The sequence below is a fragment of the Dreissena polymorpha genome, chromosome 15 (assembly GCF_020536995.1).
Source record: "Dreissena polymorpha isolate Duluth1 chromosome 15, UMN_Dpol_1.0, whole genome shotgun sequence".
Lineage (NCBI taxonomy): Eukaryota > Metazoa > Mollusca > Bivalvia > Myida > Dreissenidae > Dreissena > Dreissena polymorpha.
Window position 1 is genome coordinate 16,379,582 of NC_068369.1, and position 20,822 is coordinate 16,400,403.

At 35.8% G+C, this 20,822-nt stretch overlaps 2 protein-coding genes across 2 annotated transcripts in view; both read right to left on the minus strand.

Moving 5' to 3' along the window:
• Positions 1–347: 347 nt before the first annotated feature.
• On the minus strand, positions 348–6,751 carry LOC127861012 (uncharacterized). Its single transcript, XM_052399363.1, has 7 exons — positions 6,565–6,751; positions 6,139–6,450; positions 4,999–5,151; positions 4,181–4,306; positions 3,150–3,521; positions 2,589–2,636; positions 348–2,230 (listed from the first exon to the last, which is right to left on the minus strand). Exons 1-7 carry the CDS (start codon positions 6,638–6,640, stop codon positions 2,022–2,024), a joined length of 1,296 nt encoding a protein of 431 aa, XP_052255323.1. The 5' UTR covers positions 6,641–6,751; the 3' UTR covers positions 348–2,021.
• Positions 6,752–9,886: 3,135 nt separating this feature from the next.
• Positions 9,887–20,822, minus strand: part of LOC127861019 (ras suppressor protein 1-like) — a 35,205-nt gene continuing 24,269 nt past the window's right edge. The window contains exons 7-9 of the mRNA XM_052399381.1: positions 19,425–19,539; positions 15,805–15,937; positions 9,887–15,572 (exon numbers count right to left, since the gene is read on the minus strand). Of these exons, the coding sequence (XP_052255341.1) occupies positions 15,488–15,572; positions 15,805–15,937; positions 19,425–19,539 (333 nt within the window). The 3' untranslated portion in view covers positions 9,887–15,487. The remainder of the gene's footprint in view (positions 15,573–15,804; positions 15,938–19,424; positions 19,540–20,822) is intronic.

The window sequence follows — 20,822 nt, forward strand, 5'->3', positions numbered from 1 at the left end:
TTAGACCTGTAAATCATACATGCATTGCTCGAAAATACATCAAGTCACGCTCTACGAAAACGGGGTTAAAAGCATGTGCATAAAGTGTCGAACCGGATAAGCCTGTGCAGCCCGAACAGACTAATCAGGGACGACACTTTCAGCCTATACTTGTTGTTTGTTTAGAAGAGACTTTCTATAAACCAAAAAATCAATATTAGCGGAAAGTGGCGTTCCTAATTTGCCGGTGCGGACTGCACAGGCTGAACTGGGACGACACTTTACGCACATGCGTTAAACCCCGTTTTCACAGAGCGAGTCAAGTTTGCATGCGTGGCACAAGCCTCAACAATTTACAAACAAATGAATGATATGGCAATACTTTATTTTGCTTAATACTTAAATATTTCATAAAGATAACTTATAACAACCCTAATACAAAATGCTCATATTCATGAATATATCAAAAGATCAAACGGTTTATACAACATAGTGCATAATAATGACAAAACATTTTTAAAAGAGTATTAATACATTTAAATAATTGAATGCCGCATATAGCTATATTTTTACTAATAACGCACATACCTCCATGGCAGCGCCTATAAGCAGAAAGCAGTATTTTTATCATTCAACAATCGAACACTTGAATAAATTATTAAATAACAATAGAACACCGCTTATGACTTATATTTTACTAATAAAGTATATGCCTCCCTGTCAGCGCCTTTAAGCAGAAACCTGTATTTTAGTAATTAGCTATCGAACGCTAAAATAAAGTGTCTAATAAAATAACATAGCTTATGTAAGTACATCTACATATCTAGAACACATTACAATGACGCTAAACTATAAAACAACAATATGCATATGTACAAATATGTAGAAAATGACAAGCTTAAACACAATAAAACATTTAATATTCTGTTCGATGATTCAAAGCACAATATATGCGCTATTCGAATCTCGCAGATAACTTGAATCATAATAATGTATCTCGCATTAACTAGTGTACCATGCGCCACATCTACGGCTGAATAAACCAAAGAAAATTGATGTAAATACGCTACATTTCAATTTAACAACTCGTGTTCCGCCCTTTATATTATTTCTACTTACGCAAAAGCCATTAGAAAAGCCATTAGAAAAATTAAATCCGTTTAAGTGCGTGTTCATCTGTTTGGTATGGTTAACTCTGTGTGGAGTCGTTGTTGTTTTTTGGTACGAACGTAATAGTAAGTGTTATAAAGTATAAAAATAGAAAATACACATTGCGTCCAATTTGTGTATCAAATTTTACCTTCGTTAATTACCTTACAATTTTAAAATTAAAATTAAAAAAATATAATCCATTATAGGTGTTCAAACATTTAAAACTCTTGCATTTTGTTTGGTAAATTCAACCATAATCGTGATATATGGATATAGATTTTTAAAAAATCACATGCTCTTTGATTAGAAACAACAATACATGTAATAATCGTGAACTGAAGAGATAGTTAAAAACATGACAGGTTCTTTGATAAGGAACAGCAATAATAATCGTAAAATTAGGATATTGGTAAAAATGACAGGTTCTTTTATTAAGACAACAATAATAATCGTGAAATTGGGAGATATGTAAACAATGACATGCTCAGCTGTTTGAAAATTCAATAGCAGTTACTGTCGATCGTTGAGGAATGAAGATATAAAGCACCAACATAATAAAAATATTCTTAACGTTCCTGCAAAAAATACAAAACAAGCATTCCTAAAGTTCATTGTTCGTTAATTAAACTTTTGAGCAGCATTGTAAGGTAAGAACAAATCGTGTCAGCATTCATTGAGAAATTTGATTAACTAAAGGTGTGGTTGTGGATACAAAATTTGAAGTGACTTGCAAAATGGATATTAAATCATTTTGATTCGTATTAAGAGATACGACAGAATGAAATGAATAACTTAAATGGAGAAAGTCATACAGGTTCAAACTAGACGTGTTCTTGCTAATATCGGTAAGTTTTGCGTTAAAACTACGTGTCTCTGTATTTTAGTACATCTTATTTATTAAGCTTTTCTTTCTCTGGATCTTCGAAGTTGTTCTGAACAGCTTTTGTGTCAGAAGAATTTCTTTTAAAATATGAAGACAAGTTCTCCCAGCCTTTTGTCCACATTCCAGATGTATTTTCTACTTTACTTTGTTTCCTATTCGCCTCATGGTCTTCGGGAGCATCTACAAATACGTCCTCCTTGCTGTCATTGTGATGATCTGATTATTTGAATTAAAAAATAATGGATTAAAGTAATACGCAAGTAAAACCATTCCAACTTTAAGATCTGCGTGTAATGCAGCTTAATTGTGCTTTGGACTGCGGAATTAACATAATAAAAACTGTGTCATCACTATCTCAGCATATTTATATTCAGTGCAACAGGAGACCTTATAATTAACTCAAGAAAGCCCAATGTTAAAACACTTGACCGTTATAACCAATTGCATGTTTAACAGTTGTATTTGTTTCTCATGCAAATTAGCAGCAACAAACCTTTGCTTACTGAGTTCCGGATTACAACTAGTGTAAAGTTGCTTAAGTTATTTGTTAAACTAGATTTTAAACTATACTTGCCTTCGCTGTCATTTCCCGCCCTTCCTTGATTTATGTTAGCAAGGGTTTCTACAATAAACAGAAGCGAATGTGTAAAAAAAACCTGAGAAACAAAACAATAAAGCAACTACTTAACAGTATAATATTAGTAATCTTTATAGGAGGTACATCGATGCACCTTTGACCTACACTTGCGACTTTAAACTTAGATACACTGCAATAAAGGTGTAACAAATCCACTGAACAAGTTTAAACGCAAGTCAAGCAAACGACGATTTACGCTTAAAACACGTAATTGTGACTTTGATCTTCATTATTTTGTTCAGGCTTAGTATCTTGATGTCTTATTATAGAAAAAATAGGGAAGACATTTAACTTAAAACTACGGTACTGTTGCCCAAATTTAAGGACCGGACAAGTACTGGTAAACAACATATTGTTATCTACGTGTATATGAAAAGCCTTCACATACAAAAAAACTAGTCTACATGGATATCAGTATACTTAAATATGACTTAAACTATTAAATTCATTTACTTATTTAAAGCATATTCAATGCACAAATCGAGCCACACTCTTTACCTGATCCCGCTTGACAGGGCAATCTTTTCTTGCAATAGCATAGTATAACACCAAGTCCTAAACCCACTATCGCGACCGCTGCTGCTACAATTCCTACCACCAAACCAATAGGGTTCTTTTCTTCACTAATCTCTCTAGCGAGAGAAAGATCCTTCCGAAATTCATGCCCTTCCGACGTTATGAAAACAAGTTCTACAACGTCGTCGGTGCGGTTAAAGCACTTAGATGTGATGTTCCCATAGAAGATGTTTAAGAGGCCGTGTTCTACCACTGTTCCGTTTTTCAGCGCCAAGCTGATGTTGATAGAAGTTCCCAGGGATGTTCTAAAGGCGATGCATACTTCATGCGCCACGGTGTCATTAATTTGAAAACCTTAAAGAACGCATAAAAATACACGAGTATTCTTGTCAAGATCAATTCGGACGAATACCAGCATTTGATTCGCATTAATTATTAAAACCATAAGATAAAAATAGTTCACAATATTTACGTGAATCAGTTTACACGACTAGTTGATATTAAATATTGTTATGTAGCCAGTGTGGATTTAATACACGTCAACAACATAGCATGCATAATACACAACAGTTATTGGGTTTAGTTTTATTTTCGTTTTTCATTGCGAATATTCGGATACTAATTTTTTATCAAAATACTAACACAGCATCCGGATATCCGAATACATGTTTGACTTACTAAGTGTATACGAATACACGCATAACTTTTAGAAGTCGTTTAACCCATTTATGCCTAGCGTCTAGGAAAAAGGCATTGGCAAACAGCGCAGACCCAGATGAGACGCCGCATCATGCGGCGTCTCATCAGGGTCTGCGCTGTTTGCATAAAGGAATTTCTGTAAGAATATTCTAAATATAGAAATAAATATACTAGACATCCCTAATTTTGGAAATAAATTGATCGAATTTAGAAGGATGGGCGAGTCCACTAGGCATAAATGGGTTAAACATTCAATATAAATCAAACGTTGCGTTACGCGCAATAAATGATAAATAATGATGATGTGCCCATACCAATTACATCAAGTCGGTGTTTAATAACAGCTCCTTTGTCCACTGCATTTCCCATATTGCCATACTGAAGACATGCCCGCTCCGTTGTGATATAACAATCGATTTCTGTATCCGCCTCTTCCAAACCTGGAACCATAAATGTCCAAAAGTGCTCTCTCGAAATGCTTTTACAATTTTATATAGCTATGTTATTAAAAATAAGAAATTCGTGTACAAAAACATGTGTGTTACGGAGTGGCTTATTAACCCATTCATGCCTAGCGTCTAGAAAAAAGGCCTTGGCAAACAGCGTAGACCCAGATGAGACGCCGCATGATGCGGCGTCTCATCAGGGTCTGCGCTGTTTGCTTAAAGGAATTTCTGAAAGACATATTCTAAATATAGAAATAAATATACTAGATATCCCTAATTTTGGAAATAAATTGTTCCAATTTAGGATGAGAGAGTCCACTAGGCATATATGGGTTGATTGCGAACATAAATTTCATAGTATCAACATAAACATATGTTAATGCATCACTTAAATTAAACCAAATTTGGACAAAAGGGTGGGTATAAAAGAAACATTAATAACTGGATACGTAAATATAGCAAACAATTCAAACGTAACGACTTACGAAAACGTCCAATATAAAAATTACTATGATAATCCACATAAATTAAAATATGAATCAATGCATCATGGCATTCGGGTATAAAAACCATGCGCTAGAAATATAACTGTAACGCCTAATGGCTATGTGTTTAAATAAGTCGTTTGATAAAACCAGGTTCCGAATAAAATTATCCATCCATTAAAAATGGGCATAGACACTTACTTTGTAATGTGCGCGTTTCGGCAATAACGTCGACGTCACACGATAAATGTTCGTTTAACGTCACAATGATTTTAGGCAACTGCGCACTCGGCGGGCGCAGGCAAGCTACACGGGTATCTTTGCCAACTTCAGCGAAGACGGGTGCTTGTTCAACTACAAAAAGTTAATGGTTTGCGCTTCTTAGACGCTCACAAAGTTAAGACGCTGTTAAGATTTAGACCATTTCACATATATTACAGCTGATCATTTTTATCCCCTGCTCGATAGTGAAAATATATATCAAGATTAAAAATCCTCACAACTCTTATCAACAGCGGTTTTATTGAGTAAGATCGCATTTGACGAGCTTAAAGGGGCCGTCCAACAGATTTTGGCATGTATGAAAGCTTCTCATTAACTGCTTTAAATGCTTTATATTGATAAATATAAACATTTGAACTAAAAATCTCCAGTAAAAAAATAAGAATTCAATTTTAAAAAAAGTAGAAAAAACGTTAACCTCCACACGGCTCGAACCACTGAACCCTAGAGCCATGGAAGCTTGGAGTAAAATGTCTCCCGACTTTACCACTCGACCATCCACGCTCACGTCAAATGAGGAGGTATTTTTAGGTATATAAGCAATCCTCGTAGTTTCCCAAAATATCGATTCGCGTCGAACGACGTTTTAATCTGTTGGACAGTCCCTTTAATTACCAAATTAAATAAGTTAGTATTATCAAATATGGTATGAAATGACCATGTTCTGCCACAGTCTTTGTAGTAATAACGTAATGACATGAAATAAGCCTCGTTCTGTGAAAACTGGGCTGAATGTATGTGCGTGAAGTTTTGTCCCAGGGTTGTCTGTAAAGTTCGCAAGGCTAATTAGGGGCGACACTTTCCGCTTTTATGGAATTTATTGTTTAAATGGAGTCTTTTCTTAACGAAAATCTAGTCTATCCGGAAAGTGTCGTCCTTTATTAGCCTATGCGGACTAAACAGGCTACCCTGGGACGAAACTTCACGTACTTCTGTAATCTGGGACGACGCTTTACGCACATGCATTCGGCCCAGTTTTCCCAGAGCGAGGCACATGTGGGAAACAATGTATAACTAGTGATTAACGTATTCTGGAAACATATACTCGTGTGTTCTCACCCGATACAACCAATACGGTCCCATTCACTTCCGCTCGGTTGGTATCCGCCCATTTTCCAGATGTAGCCACCACGCACGTGTACACGCTCGCGTCGGTGTTACTGGCAATCTCCGCATCAAAAGCAGCAAACGCCTCCGTGTTATTGTTTTTATAAGCGGGAGCCGATGGGTCGCTCGTCAAGTTTTTTCCGTTGTGTACCATCCAGAACCTGGTGTCAGGGTGCTCTTCCGGTACGGAGGCGGGAATCGTGCACGATAACGTCATACGCGTCCCGTTAGCTACCACTGCGTGTCGAGGTTCTATTGTCAAATCTGAAAACAAAAGACGACTTAGGCATTTAAGAATATGACAACTCTTCTGCTTAGAATTAATCAAGAAGTTCGTCTTTGCTAATTAGAAACTTTGTTGAACTTTCATGTACCTACCGTTTTCCGACAATCCACAAATCATCGCAATCAAAACGCTAAATAAAACTGATGTATTTGAAACAAACGAGTCCATTTTCCGTTTACTTAACGTGATTGCTTTGGACGTAAAGCTCAAAGCTACTTTTTACCATATATGATGTGCTATATTTAATACATTTGGGATGAGGATATTGTGTTACACTGTATAATGTTAGGGCAAATCGAAAGTAAACTGCTTTTACCAGACACCTTACTACGGACCATAGAAGTTAGGCCACGTCGTATTAGTAACTTATCTAACGCATGGGGGGATTTTGTGTTTAACATGTTTAAACTTCCTCCTACGCATCGCAGGTGGTTAGCGCGTGGCTATGATATTAATAAGTAAACAATTCACTTTGAATGAAAAATAATCAAATCATAAAGAAAAATCAACTTAAATCAACTTCTCTGAAAAAAAATCAATAGTAAATATATATTACAAGGTATTCAACTCAAAAAGACCCGAAAACAGGTTGCATCGCTTTGAACAGCCATAACTTCATCAATTGTGAAGCGATTTCCATGAACTCGGTCTTGCACAGTAATGAATTTTCTTTCTGGAAATGTACATATCTTGTAATATTTTTTTCAAATGCTGTGTCAAATTTTAAGAAATAACGTCATGCGAAATTTGGCCCTATGGCATGTGGGGCCAGCGTAGCTCAAGCCCAGCCTGCGCACTTACGCAGTCTCGCCAGAGGCTACGATTTCCACTATAAAAAGCAAGGTTCGTGGTATCTCCTGAGTTTCCTCCTCAGTATGCATATCCTGTAAAGTCTGGACGGGAGCTACGCTGGCAGCATATTGCATAAGTCCCATTTTCGCATGACGCAGATTCTTTAAAAATCTCATTGCGTCTTGTAAATGGTACATCAACCCACGATATTTTCCAGTAAAAAAGTCACACTGTGATATTTATAGCAAACTGGCAAATGTCGGTAGACTAGCTACCGGTATTCTGGCTTGCAGGAAAGATTTTCAGACCGACTGACCGCGTACGTCACACACGTGTGGCTAGATTTTTCTTCTATCATGGACGCTAAAATTCTATTTCGGTAGTGTTGTCTCATAATGTAAGACAAATTGCATTTACCGATAGGCTGTCATTCATTCGTTTCCCAAAAAATCGTGTTGATATATTGCAAGCAATTCGGTGTTATCAACATAAGGCGTCTATAGATAGTACGTTCCGTCTTTGCCTGACGATTTACAGACCCAGCAATGAAACTGAGAATCTTGTAGTTGGAAATAACCGGTAATGCGTACGTGTAACTGGGACAAAATGTGTTTCCGCATTCCCCTACACTGAGCAGTGTTACATCCAATTCTACAGGCACGCGGTATTATTGCCAATGTTCCGGGGGATTATGCTAAAATCAGCCAATGGAATAAGTGGAGTGTATTCATTCGGGTCTTCTGGCGTCAAGTAAAGGTCATTTAAGGTGAAAAGCTGGGTTAAACAGCTACGCTGGAATAGAGTATACATTATGATTAAACAAATAAAATAACTAGCCTAAGAAAAATGTTCAAATAATTGGATCATTACTGGATAAACATAATTTGAAATAGGTAAAATAATAAATCGTTTGTAACATTATTCCACCATAATTTGGAAAATATGTATACTAATATATTTTTCATAATCCTCTGATAAATATAACAGCACCAGTGGCGCAGAAGAACCACACAAGCTCATGCATCCAGATGTCCGGGTTTCGACTACCAAAGAAACTATTGTAATGCTATTTCAATCATTTTTGATTTGATTGTAAAAAAATAAGATAAGTAAAACCATCACAGATTTGTCAGTTAACATATTTAATGAGATTTTTCAACAATGCGAATATCTGTGAACAAGTCTCTGTAAAAACAAGAGCACCGCCTTGCGGGTGCAGACCGCTCATCTATTTTCTTTTTAAAGGTGAACGGACTCTCATTTTCAATCACAAAGGAGGGAGGGGTGGAGTGAAGAGGGGTGTATAGTGTGGGGGTGTGGGGGGGCGGTATTTCAAACATAAAATAATAAAAATAAATATTTGTGGTTTTTTTACCGTTTAAAAAAAAAATTGGGGGGGGGGGGGTGAGGTGGGGGGGGGTACAGTGTGAGGATGTGGTGGTAATTTGTGAGATGATCTTACAAAAAAAAAAAAAAATTAGGGGGGGGGGATTCGGGTGGGGAAAGGGTGGGGGGGTGGGGGGGGGATTCTTGGGTGCGATGGTTGGACGGTATTTCAAACATAAAATAATATAAAAAAAGAGTTGTTTTTTAACCGTTAAAAAAAAAAATTAGGGGGGGGTGGGGGGGTATAGTGTGAGGGTGTGGTGGTCATTTGTGAGATGATCTTAAAAAAAAAATATATAGGGGGGGGGGGATTCGGGGGGGGGGGGGGGGGGCACGGGGATGGTTTGTGTGGAGTCTATTGTGGTATGTCAGGTAAGAGTAGTTTTGTCAAAGTATCAATCAAATCTAATCATAAATAAAGAAGTTATGGCAATTTTAGCAAAATTTAATAATTTGACCTTGACAGTGAAGGTCATTCAAAGGTCAAGGTCAAATTCAACTTGCCAGGTACAGAAACATCATGATAGCATGAAAGTATTTGAAGTTTGAAAGCAATAGCCTTGATACTGTAGGAATAAAGTGGACCTAAACACAAAACTTAACCAAATTTTCAATTTTCTAAGTATAAAAAGGGCACATAATTCTGTCAAAATGCCAGTCAGAGTTACATTACTTTGCCTGCACAGTCCCCTTATGATAGTTAGTAAGTGTTGCAAGTATGAAAGCAATAGCTTTGATACTTAAGGAATAAAATGGACCTAAACACAAAACTTAACCAAAATTTTCAATTTTCTAAGTATAAAAAGGGCACATAATTCTGTCAAAATGCACGCCAGAGTTATCTAACTTTGCCAGCCCAGTCCCCTCATGATAGAAAGTAAGTGTACCAAGTTTGAATGCAATAGCATTGATACTTTCTGAAAAAAGTGGACCTAAACGCAAAACTTAACCAAAATTTTCAATTTTCTAAGTATAAAAAGGGCACATAATTCAGTTAAAATGCACGCCAGAGTTATCTAACTTTGCCTGCCCAGTCCCCTCATGATAGTCAGTAAGTGTACCAAGTTTGAATGCAATAGCATTGATACTTTCTGAGAAAAGTGGACCTAAACGCAAAACTTAACCGGACGCCGACGCCGACGCCAAGGTGATGACAATAGCTCATAATTTTTTTTCAAAAAATAGATGAGCTAAAAACGATTGGGTTTATTCAAAAAGACAACTGACACATTGACAGAAATGTTTATTTTTTTTATTTAAGCATCTAATATATATGAACATATTGATTAAGTAACCGTACAACATGCAAGAAATCTAAATAAAATATTCATAACATATAATTTTGCCTATCAAAACATATTAAGTGTTTAACACCTAACTGTATAAAACACTGCATAACTACATTGAAATAGACTAACATCTTAAATTCTCTGTATAATAATTTAAACATTACGAAAACACGCTTTGATGCGAAGAGTCTGAAAATGTGCATGTTTGAATGGAAGTTGTGATAATATTAGTATAAATAATGACATTAAAATGAATTGACTAAATTACAAAAAAGCACCATTTTACATTATTTTAAATCACTTGTCATAAACAAGTATGCTATTATGTTACCACATAAACATGTCATAAGTTTGCATTTAAAGGAACTTGAACTTTGCTATGTTAATCTTGATAACTTAACCCTTTGCATGCTGGGAAATTTGTCGTCTGCTAAAATCTCCTCTGCTGAATTTCTAAAATTAGCATTTTCTTCTATTTTTTTTCAAAGAATACTATCAGAATAGCAAACAGTTTGGATCCTGATGAGACGCCACGTTTTGTGGCGTCTCATCTGGATCCAAACTGTTTGCAAAGGCCTTTAAAATTCGGTTCCAGCACTGAAAGGGTTAATCTGTACAACACTTGTAAAAATCAGTATCAATAAAGCAAACATTGAAATTCCATATCAGATATTTATGTCACAAATTAAAATGAAAACAAGAGCTGTCTCTATCGGCAGACATATGCCCCCTGAAAATTACTTTTTTCGAAACATAAACACAGATTTCAAACCTAAACTCAGAGCCTAAGTTCAAGGTCAAGGGGGTCAAAATGTGTGTGCGTATGGAAAGGCCTTGTCCATATACACATGCATACCAAATATGAAGGTTACATCTGAAGTCACATAGAATTTATGAGCATTTTTCGAATCCTAAACGCAAAAGTGTGACGGAAGGACAGACAGACAGACGGATGTGATCACTATATGCCCTCCTGCGGGGGGCATAAAAACAACTTAAATGGCAGTAATTAGTAAATACCGGCATCATTTTATATTTATAAGATGAACAAACATGAAGACATTAACAACTTGGTTATCCAATGAAAATGTTCGTTTCATTACATAGGAGCATTAAAAATGTAAAAAATATTTTTTAAATCAAAATAAGACTTTCTAAAAAATGGTATGCAACAACTACTTTTAAAAAGATGTTAACATATTTGCATCTTTTTGTAGAAATGATAAAAAAAGGAACATGATGAAAACAACAATAGGTTTTTATTTAATATTGATTCTGATATCAATCACCATCAGAAAAAAATGTTTTTATTAATCATGATTATTGGTATGAATTTACAAACAAGTGGCATTGACAACTGCACTAGTATTTGCTTTTAAACACTGATTTCTAGCAAGAAAAATTTACAGAGTTTCAAGGTTTTGCATGGGTCTCCATGGCAATTAAAACAGAAATTATATTAAAATCCAAAAGGAAATAATTCAATTTATTTCTTTATCAAAATCAAATTAAGAATAAAACAGAGAAGGATTACTGAGAAAAAGAAGATTTGTTTACATTGTTGCGTCTGAAATACCCTAACATTTGACATGATTTCAAATATTGCAACATTGGTTTCCCTGTTTGTAATTGTCATCATGTTCTTGATCAATCCAGAAGGCAAAGATCCACATCAAAGCTTCAAACAAACAAATTAAAACTATTTACAAAGGTCACATAATGAATGACATGGCACACTTACGCCTACAAACTAACGCAAACATTGTTTTACTTATACTTGAACATCATTGACAACACTTGACCTCTCAGTATTGTTAGGATGTTCTCAACATGCATAATACTCCAACAGATCAACGCTTCTTCATTTTCTCTTCCTGCCTCTGAAACATTTGACATAACACTGCTGCTTAGATGTATTTACAAGTACCACTTATTATCACTTAAAGCAGTTGTGTGCTCTATTAAAGAGACATTCTCTTTTTTTTTTAGGTGGCGCACTATTTATTTCAATATATAAAAATATCAGTTCTAAAGCAGTTTGAAAATGTTATAAACAAATTGACTAGCTGTGGGGGAAAATGGATAGAAATGGATCCTATTTTCATATCAGCATTTATTAAACTCTTAATTTTAGTTTTAATTCGCTGTTGAAAATAGGTCCAAATTAAATTCTATGTTTGAAATCTTGCAACTCTGTACCTTTGCAAGACAAAAAACAAAAATCGCATACTTGTAAAATAATAAGGTATATTGATTGTAAATATTTTTAAATAATGCAACTCTTTGACTCAGTTTAATTAAATTAAATTGCTTAAACCTTTGGTTGTGAACTTAAATATTTTATGCCAAGTGTCAAGAAAAAAGGCCTTGGCAAACAGCGTAGACCCAGATGAGGCGCAGCATGATGCGGCGTATCATCTGGGCCTGCGCTGTTTGCTTACAGGAATTTCTGTAAGAAATATTCTAAATATAGAAATAAATATACTAGACATCCGTAATTTTGGAAATAAATTGATCCAATTTAGAAGGATGGGAGAGTCCACTAGGCATGAATGGGTTACATATTTAATGCATCCAATGTCATGAACGTGAGCTGGAAATTTAATCTTCTATGAACACATCCCTTTAAACGATGACACTGAATATTGCACATGTATTCAAATACCTTCCCAATAACACAAGATGGAAAGGAAACCCAAAATACAGTCATATAAGGTGGAAATAAGAGCTTAGAGTTAAATATAATGATCACCCGATTGGTGTAAAAAAGGTCGCAAGATGGAAAGGAAACCCAAAATACAGTCATATAAGGTGGAAATATGTGCTTAGCGTTAAATATAATCGTTGCCCTATGAGCTTAGCGTTAAATATAATAATCGCCTGATTGGTGCAAAAAGGTACCGTGGGCCTTCAAATGTCTATGTCACATGGTACCTTTTTGCACCAATGGAGCCAATTATGTGACACATTAATCATTGGAAGTTAAAAGAAAACCCGAATAGCAGCCAATAATAACTATGACGTTGGGACAATATCTTAATTCCTAAGGCACAGTATTTACCAAATCCCAATTCAACTAGTTGTGTTATGTCAACAAGGAGACAAATGCGCAGTTTTCACATATCACACCATTTTCAGCACGAGCAGTGAAATACCAAGTCTATTTCTATTTAAAGGAACAAGTAATCCGATATTTGTTGAAAAAATGTTTTCAGCAGTAAGGTTTGATTTTTTTTATCCTAACCTCTGACAAGCAATTTATATATCCTGCCAAGGAAATAAGATTTTTTTTTTAACCCTTTCCCACACAGAACCAAAGTGAAAAGCAAAGTGAAAATTGCTATGTGCAAACAGCATACAACCATAACAGCCTGCGAGTAACTCGCAGCCTGATAAGGTTTTAAACTGTTTGCTGCTCATCAGTATCTAAGGGTTGGAAATGAAGCCTTTAAAACTTGAATCTAGTAAGGAAAAACTTTACATTCAACTTAACATTACATTCAACTTTCTAAGGGACTAGAAATGCATCAAAATATGTATTTAAGTGGTAAAAGGTTAAACATTATCTTGTACTCTATCCCATTCCTAGTTGAGTTGATTTTGAGTACAAACCGCCATCAGCATGATCATGATCTATTTCATAGTTCAACAACAGATGTGTTTGTCAGAAACACAATGCGCCGCTTTGAATTTATTTTTTTTGACCTTTGACCTTGAAGGATGACCTTGACATTAAAGGATGACCTTAACCTTGAACTTCCACCACTCAAAATGTGCAGCTTCATGATATCACTGCTTTGAATTTTTTTCCGGTGACCTTTGACCTTGAAGGATGACCTTGACCTTGAAGGATAACCTTGAAATTTCACCACTCAACATGTGCAGCTTCATGAGAACGATGCTTTGAATTAATTTTTTTTGACCATTAACCTTACAGGATGACCTTGACCTTGAGCTTCCACCACTCAAAATGCGCAGCTTCATGAGATACACATGCATGCCAAATATCAAGTTGCTATCTTCAGTACTGAAAAAGGTATGGCCAATGTTAAAGTTTTCGGACGGACAGATGCCATATATTTGACATTTGACCTTGAAGGATGACCTTGACCTTCACCTTTCACCACTCAAAATGTTCAGCTCCATGAGATACACATGCATGCCAAATATCAAGTTTCTATCTTCAATTGTGAAAAAGTTATGGCCAATGTTAAAGTTTTTTCGCAGGGACAGACAGACTGACTGAGGGACAGCTCAACTGCTATATGCAACCCTACCGGGGACATAAAAATACAGTCAAATGTATCCCTTAGCAAGAGGCTGGTTCAGTAACAAAATAATATTAAATCAATAAAATGTAAATATGTATACATAATACATTTTTATAAAAAGATCACACCAGATTAATGTATGCAATTTGTTATGCAAATATTGTACAAGAAATAATAATGACATGCACATAATGATTATATAAATACGAATAAATATCATACTGATATCAAAGGAACGCTCTTGTATTATAACAATAAGTATGGAAGATACATGATTCATGATACAGAAGAGAACAATACATACGTATTAAATACCATTGACCTTATAGTTGACAGACAACAATCACATATGCAACAACTAATTGGGTTTGAATTGTTTTTAATTGGTGGCAGTATAGTACTACAAAATCTGATTAGTAAGTCTCACAAATATCATCGGATCCTTATCTTTAAACAGCATTTTGTTCATTGAACCCTTTACCAATTAGATACGTATTTTGACACATTTGTAGTTACATTTAATAAAATGCCTTTCTTTCAAAATTCAAGTTTTAAAGGCTTCATGTTCAACCCTTAGTTACTGATGAGCAGCAAACTGCATAAAACCTGAACAGACTGCCAGTTACTCACAGGCTGTTCTGGTTTTATGCTGTTTGCACATAACCATTTTCTCTTTGCTCGGAGTGGGAAAGGGTTAACAGAAAAATCAATATTGAGGACATAATTATTACCTTTTTTAAAATGTTTGTGTAAATGCTGCATAATGATTTGATAGACTGTCTATGTTCACGGTCATTCATTCATCAATTGAAAAAGCAGTTGTGATATAAGAGCCAAAAAGAATAATAAAGATTATGAGTATGAAAACACCATTTTTGTGCATTTACAAAAAAGAATATTACCAATGCACTTTCTATTAAAGAAACTAAGTTTATATTACATGTGATCTACACAACAAATAGTACTGGCCAGTGAGTCTTTCAATTTTTAATCATGCATGCTAAAAGCTGCTGTTTGAAATTTTCATTGACGTATGGCCAACTGACCAATCAAATATATTCGGAAAGCTGTGAATCCATTTTTTGTTGGAGACATATTGCAATCTATTTCAGACGAGTAATTAAACTCAAAACTGATTGATCAATTGCTGAATAGGCTTATAGATACAATAACACAAACACAGCTTTTTCATCCTACACAACTAGTCTTTTCAACTTTTTTGTTACAACTTCAGTTCTTCTTGCAATCCTGTATCTACTTCTCTGTTTGCCGTTCTTCTAGCCCAAACGGCTGATTTTCTTGGTCTTGTCGATGGTCTTGGGTGGGGGTGGAGTGTTCATGGTCATGTGACGTCCATACAGGCTGAAACACAACAGGTTAATCAGCACAGTTAATCAGGGACAAAGCTTTCTGCCTAGTATGGATTTTCTTTTAGAAGAGACTTCCTTTAAACCAAAAATTCCATTAAAGCGGAAAGGGTCAACCATGATTAGCCTGTGCACACTGGATAGGCTTATCTGGAAAGACACTTCACGCACATGCAATAAGCCCAGTTTTCCCGAAACCAGGCACATACAATCTTCAAGGCACTCACAATTTGTAGGTCTCAGATCGGATGTAGTCAAAGACATGGGACACCCCGACCTGGTACTGGTCAGCTATGGGCGTCACCCAGGGGTTGTTCTCTCCACGGAAAACCTGCCGGGATCCAACCAGGTCCAGGTTGCCTGAAAATGGATTGTTGACATTTGAACAACCTTCATAAGAGCCTTATTTTGGAAAAGCTGGGCTTAATACATGTGTGCTAAGTGTCGTCCCAGATAAGCCTGTGAAGTCTGCAAATGCTAATCAGGGACTGCATTTTCAGCTAACACTGGATTTTTGTTTAGAAGAGACCTTCCAAAAAATGAGCAATTCCATAAAAACAGTGAGTATCTTCCCTGAAAATGAATCTATACATTGTCAGGAAAGATTCTCACTGTTTTTCACTTCTTTTTCATCTCATTAAAAAAATTAGCAAAGAAAACTAATAAACATCATGAAGATGATCACTGTTTTTCACTTCTTTTTTCATCACATTAAAAAAATTAGCAAAAGAAAATTAATTAAACATGATGATAGAATGGAAGAGTAGTTCCCATAAATTGCGTGACGCCAAATGACATTGAAAAAATAGTTTCAGAAAAATAAAGAAACACGATTGTTAAGTAAAACAAAAAGTACAGTCAAAACTGAGAACAGCGGTCAGTCAAGGGAAATTGCCTAAGTCACAGTTGTCGACAAGTGACCGCTGTTCTCTGATAACCACTTTTTAGATGATTGGTCAGTTGGTAGTATTGCTACGTAGTTACCCCACCCAGTTGTTCGCACTTAGTGTAAAACAAAGGCTAATTGCCTATAACTAAGCATAATAACATAAATAACTTCTATTAAATAATACAAAATACTATCTTATAAATTGATTTAATTTCATACCTATTAAAAAAATTAATAAACTTAATCTATGACTTTATCAACGATTGTATTGTTGTTTACTCATTCATCTCGTTCCTTCAGTATATCTGTCAGTTTGTATTACATTAATTGGGAGATATTTTAAAATAAAGATTGTCACGTGTCATTGACATCAGGTCCGAACAAGTATACAAAGCAGATTCTCTGTCATAAAACGAAAGTACGGTATAACTGTAGCGTTCTCATTCAACGAAAAAGATGCCCAAATCTTGTTAAAAATTATTTTGTTTGTTACAAAAGTTGAAATTGAATGTCTGTTTTTCCTAAAAAGACGATCACTAATCCTTTAATCGCCTTCTTATAACAACACACGCCAGCTTAGTGGTTTTTTATACACCTTATCAGCGATAAAGATCTATTGACTTTGTGAAATATACTGGCCCTTTGCCGTTATGGACAGCTGACCTTTATTCTCAAGTGTAATATAGTGATTTTCATTGGGGCTCTGAATCCAAACAAACAAACCAAGCTGTCTGTAGTTGACCATTGTTCTCAGTTAACCGCACAGTCAGTTTTGAGTGTAGACAATGAAAATACTAAAAAGCTAAATTAAACATGATTAAAATAACAAGAGATGTGTTTGTCAGAAACACAATGCCCCCTAATTGCGCCGCTTTGAATTTTATTTTTATTTTTTTTTGACCTTTGACCTTGAAGGATGACCTTGACCTTGAACTTCCACCACTCAAAATGTGCAGCTTTATGAGAACGCCGCTTTGATTTTTTTTTTTACCTTTGACCTTGAAGGATGACCTTGACCTTGAAGGATGACCTTGAACTTCCACCACTCAAAATTTGCAGCTTCATGAGAACGCAGCTTTCAAATTATTTATTTGATCTTTGACCTTGAAGAATAACCTTGACCTTGAAGCATGACCTTGACCTTGATTTTCCACCACTCAAAATGTGCAGCTTCATGAGAACGCCACTTTTTTATTTTTTTGACCTTTGACCTTGAAGGATAACCTTGACCTTGAAGCATGACCTTGACCTTGAACTTCCACCACTCAAAATGTGCAGCTTCATGAGATACACATGCATGCCAAATATCAAGTTGCTATCTTCAATATTAAAAAAGTTATGGCCAATGTTAATGTTTTCGGACGGACAGACGCCATAAATTTGAAATTTGACCTTGAAGGATGACCTTGACCTTTTTTTTGCGGACGGACGGACGGACTGACTGACATATTGACATACTGACGGACAGTTCAACTGCTATATGCCACCCTACCGGGGTCATAAAAATAACCGTAATGGCTACATAACATAAATAACAGTTAGTAGCATGTGATATAACAGTATCTGTAGAAACCTCTTTCAAAAGTCTGACAACCACTTCATAGGTTAAAGTTAAGAAATACTAACACAGTTTTCAACATAATAATTTGAGCCTCCTTCTTAGAAAGCTGAGCTCCAGGCATTTGCATAAGGTGTTGTCACAGATTAATTAGAGACAACACTTCCCTCTGAACTAGATTTTCGTTTAGAAGAGACTTCCTTTAAACGAAAAATTCTATAAAAGCGGAAAGTGTTGTCCTTGATTAGCCTATGCAGAATGCATTAAGCCTAGTTTTCCCAGCGCGAAAAACATTTCAAAACTGAATAGTTTCACCCATACAATTCTAGTGACCCCTGATACCTATTTCTGGAACCATGCAAATTCTAGTGACCCCTGATACCTATTTCTGGACCCATACAATTCTATTGACCCCTGATACCTTTTTCTGGACCCATACAATTCTAAAGACCCATAATACCTATTTTTGGACCCATGCAATTCTAGTGACCCCTTATACCTATATCTGGACCCATACAATTCTAGTGACCCCTGATACCTATTTCTGGATCTACAATGTATGCAATTCTAATGACCCCTGATACCTATTTCAGGATCCATACAATTCTAGTGACTCTGGATACCTATTTCTGGACCCATGAAATTCTAGTGACCCTTGATGCCTATTTCTGGATCTACAATGTATGCAATTCTAGTGACCCCTGATACCTATTTCTGGACCCATGCAATTCTAGTGACCCCTGATACCTATTTCTGGACCCATGCAATTCTAGTGACCCCTGATACCTATTTCTGGACCCATGCAATTCTAGTGACCCCTGATACCTATTTCTGGACCCATGCAATTCTAGTGACCCCTGATACTTATTTCAGGACCCATGCAATTCTAGTGACCCCTGATACCTATTTCTGGACCCATGCAATTCTAGTGACCCCTGTTACCTATTTCTGGACCCATGCAATTCTAGTGACCCCTGATACCTATTTCTTGACCCATGCAATTCTAGTGACCCCTGATACCTATTTCTGGACCCATGTAATTCTAGTGACCCCTGATACCTATTTCTGGACCCATACAATTTGAGTGACCTCTGATACGTTTTTTTGCACCCATACAATTCTAGTGACAGTCAGTGTTGTTGTTTTTTTGCTTCCTTTGAGGTTTCAATCTTTTTTTATAGATTTCAACATTAAGTTCATCTCCCATCCAGCTCTTTAAGTTGAACCTTACTCCTTGATAAATATAATATTGAAAACATTTTTAATATCAATTTTGAAGCATTTGTTAGCAAAAAACAACAACACTGATTTCCCAATTTTATCAAAACGCCGCGATTTTCTCAATCCAAAGGGACCCGGCCCCATTCTGAAAATTGTGAAAAAATACACCATGCTGATACCTATTTCTGGAGGAAGCACAGTCAGTCTGTTGCCCTGGATGTGAAGCTCTCTCAGGCGTATCAAGTCGCCCACCTCCCTCGGTAACGAGACCAGATCGTTTTCACGTACAACCAACTGGAAACCAGCAATAAATAGTTTGGAATTCTTGAAGTATTTTAATCATAATTATACATGTAATGTATTGGCCATCAGTTAAGCTCCTCACAATCCTATCAGGGCAGTCAATTAACCCCTTCATTCATATCAGAGCAGTCAATTAACCTACCCAGACTTTCATTCATATCAGAGCAGTCAATTAACCTACCCAAACATTCATTCATATCAGGGTAGTCAATTAACCCCTTCATTCATATCAGGGCAGTCAATTAACCTACCCAGACTTTCATTCATATCAGGGCAGTCAATTAACCTACCCAGACTTTCATTCATATCAGGGCAGTCAATTAACCTACCCAGACTTTTATTCATATCAGGGCAGTCAATTAACCTACCCAGACTTTCATTCATATCACGGCAGTCAATTAACCTTCCCATACTTTTCATATCAGGGCAGTCAATAAACTGTCTCAGACATTCATTCATATCACAGCAGTCAATAAACCTACCCATCCTTTTCATATCAGGGCAGTCAATTAATCTACCCAGACTTTCATTCATATCAGGGCAGTCAATTAACCTTCCCATACTTTCATTCATATCAGGGCAGTCAATTAACCTTACCTTACTTTTATTCATATCAGGGCAGTCAATTAACCTTCCCTAACTTTCATTCAATATTGAAATTTTAGCTCCCATATTGGAAAAATATATACTTTTTTCCATTTAGAATGGGGCCGATTACCGGACCCAATTTTGAATGAAAACAAACACTGCCCGAGTGACTGGCTACATGTAACAAAAACGCTTACAAACCGATTACAGTTGCAGTTGTGAAATTGATATTGTGTAAACTTTGCAATCAAAATGAAAATGATCCTGCATGGAACAGCTAAATAATAGTTATATATGGGACATTAATTTTCATTGATTTTGTGGATTGAACAATCCATAAATTTGACTTAAGCACATGGGAAAATGAACACTGCAAATTTCCAAAATAAAAAACCAAATAAAAAACACCCCAATTTACGTGTCCACGTACAAATCATTTTTTGAAAAACAACACAATTTTATGGCGCCCAATGTAAATGCGTGAACATTATATACTTCTACACATCATAAACTTACAAGCATGAAGTTGATTCATTTTCACTTTACTTTGTTAAAAGTGTGATATTTCATTCAAACAACAACATTTTTGTACCATAACTTTAACTTTTTAAAATAAATATTTCATTTAAAGTGATATTATGGGCATCTAACAGTATATAGGTGTCTATTGCAACCCTTGTTTATTT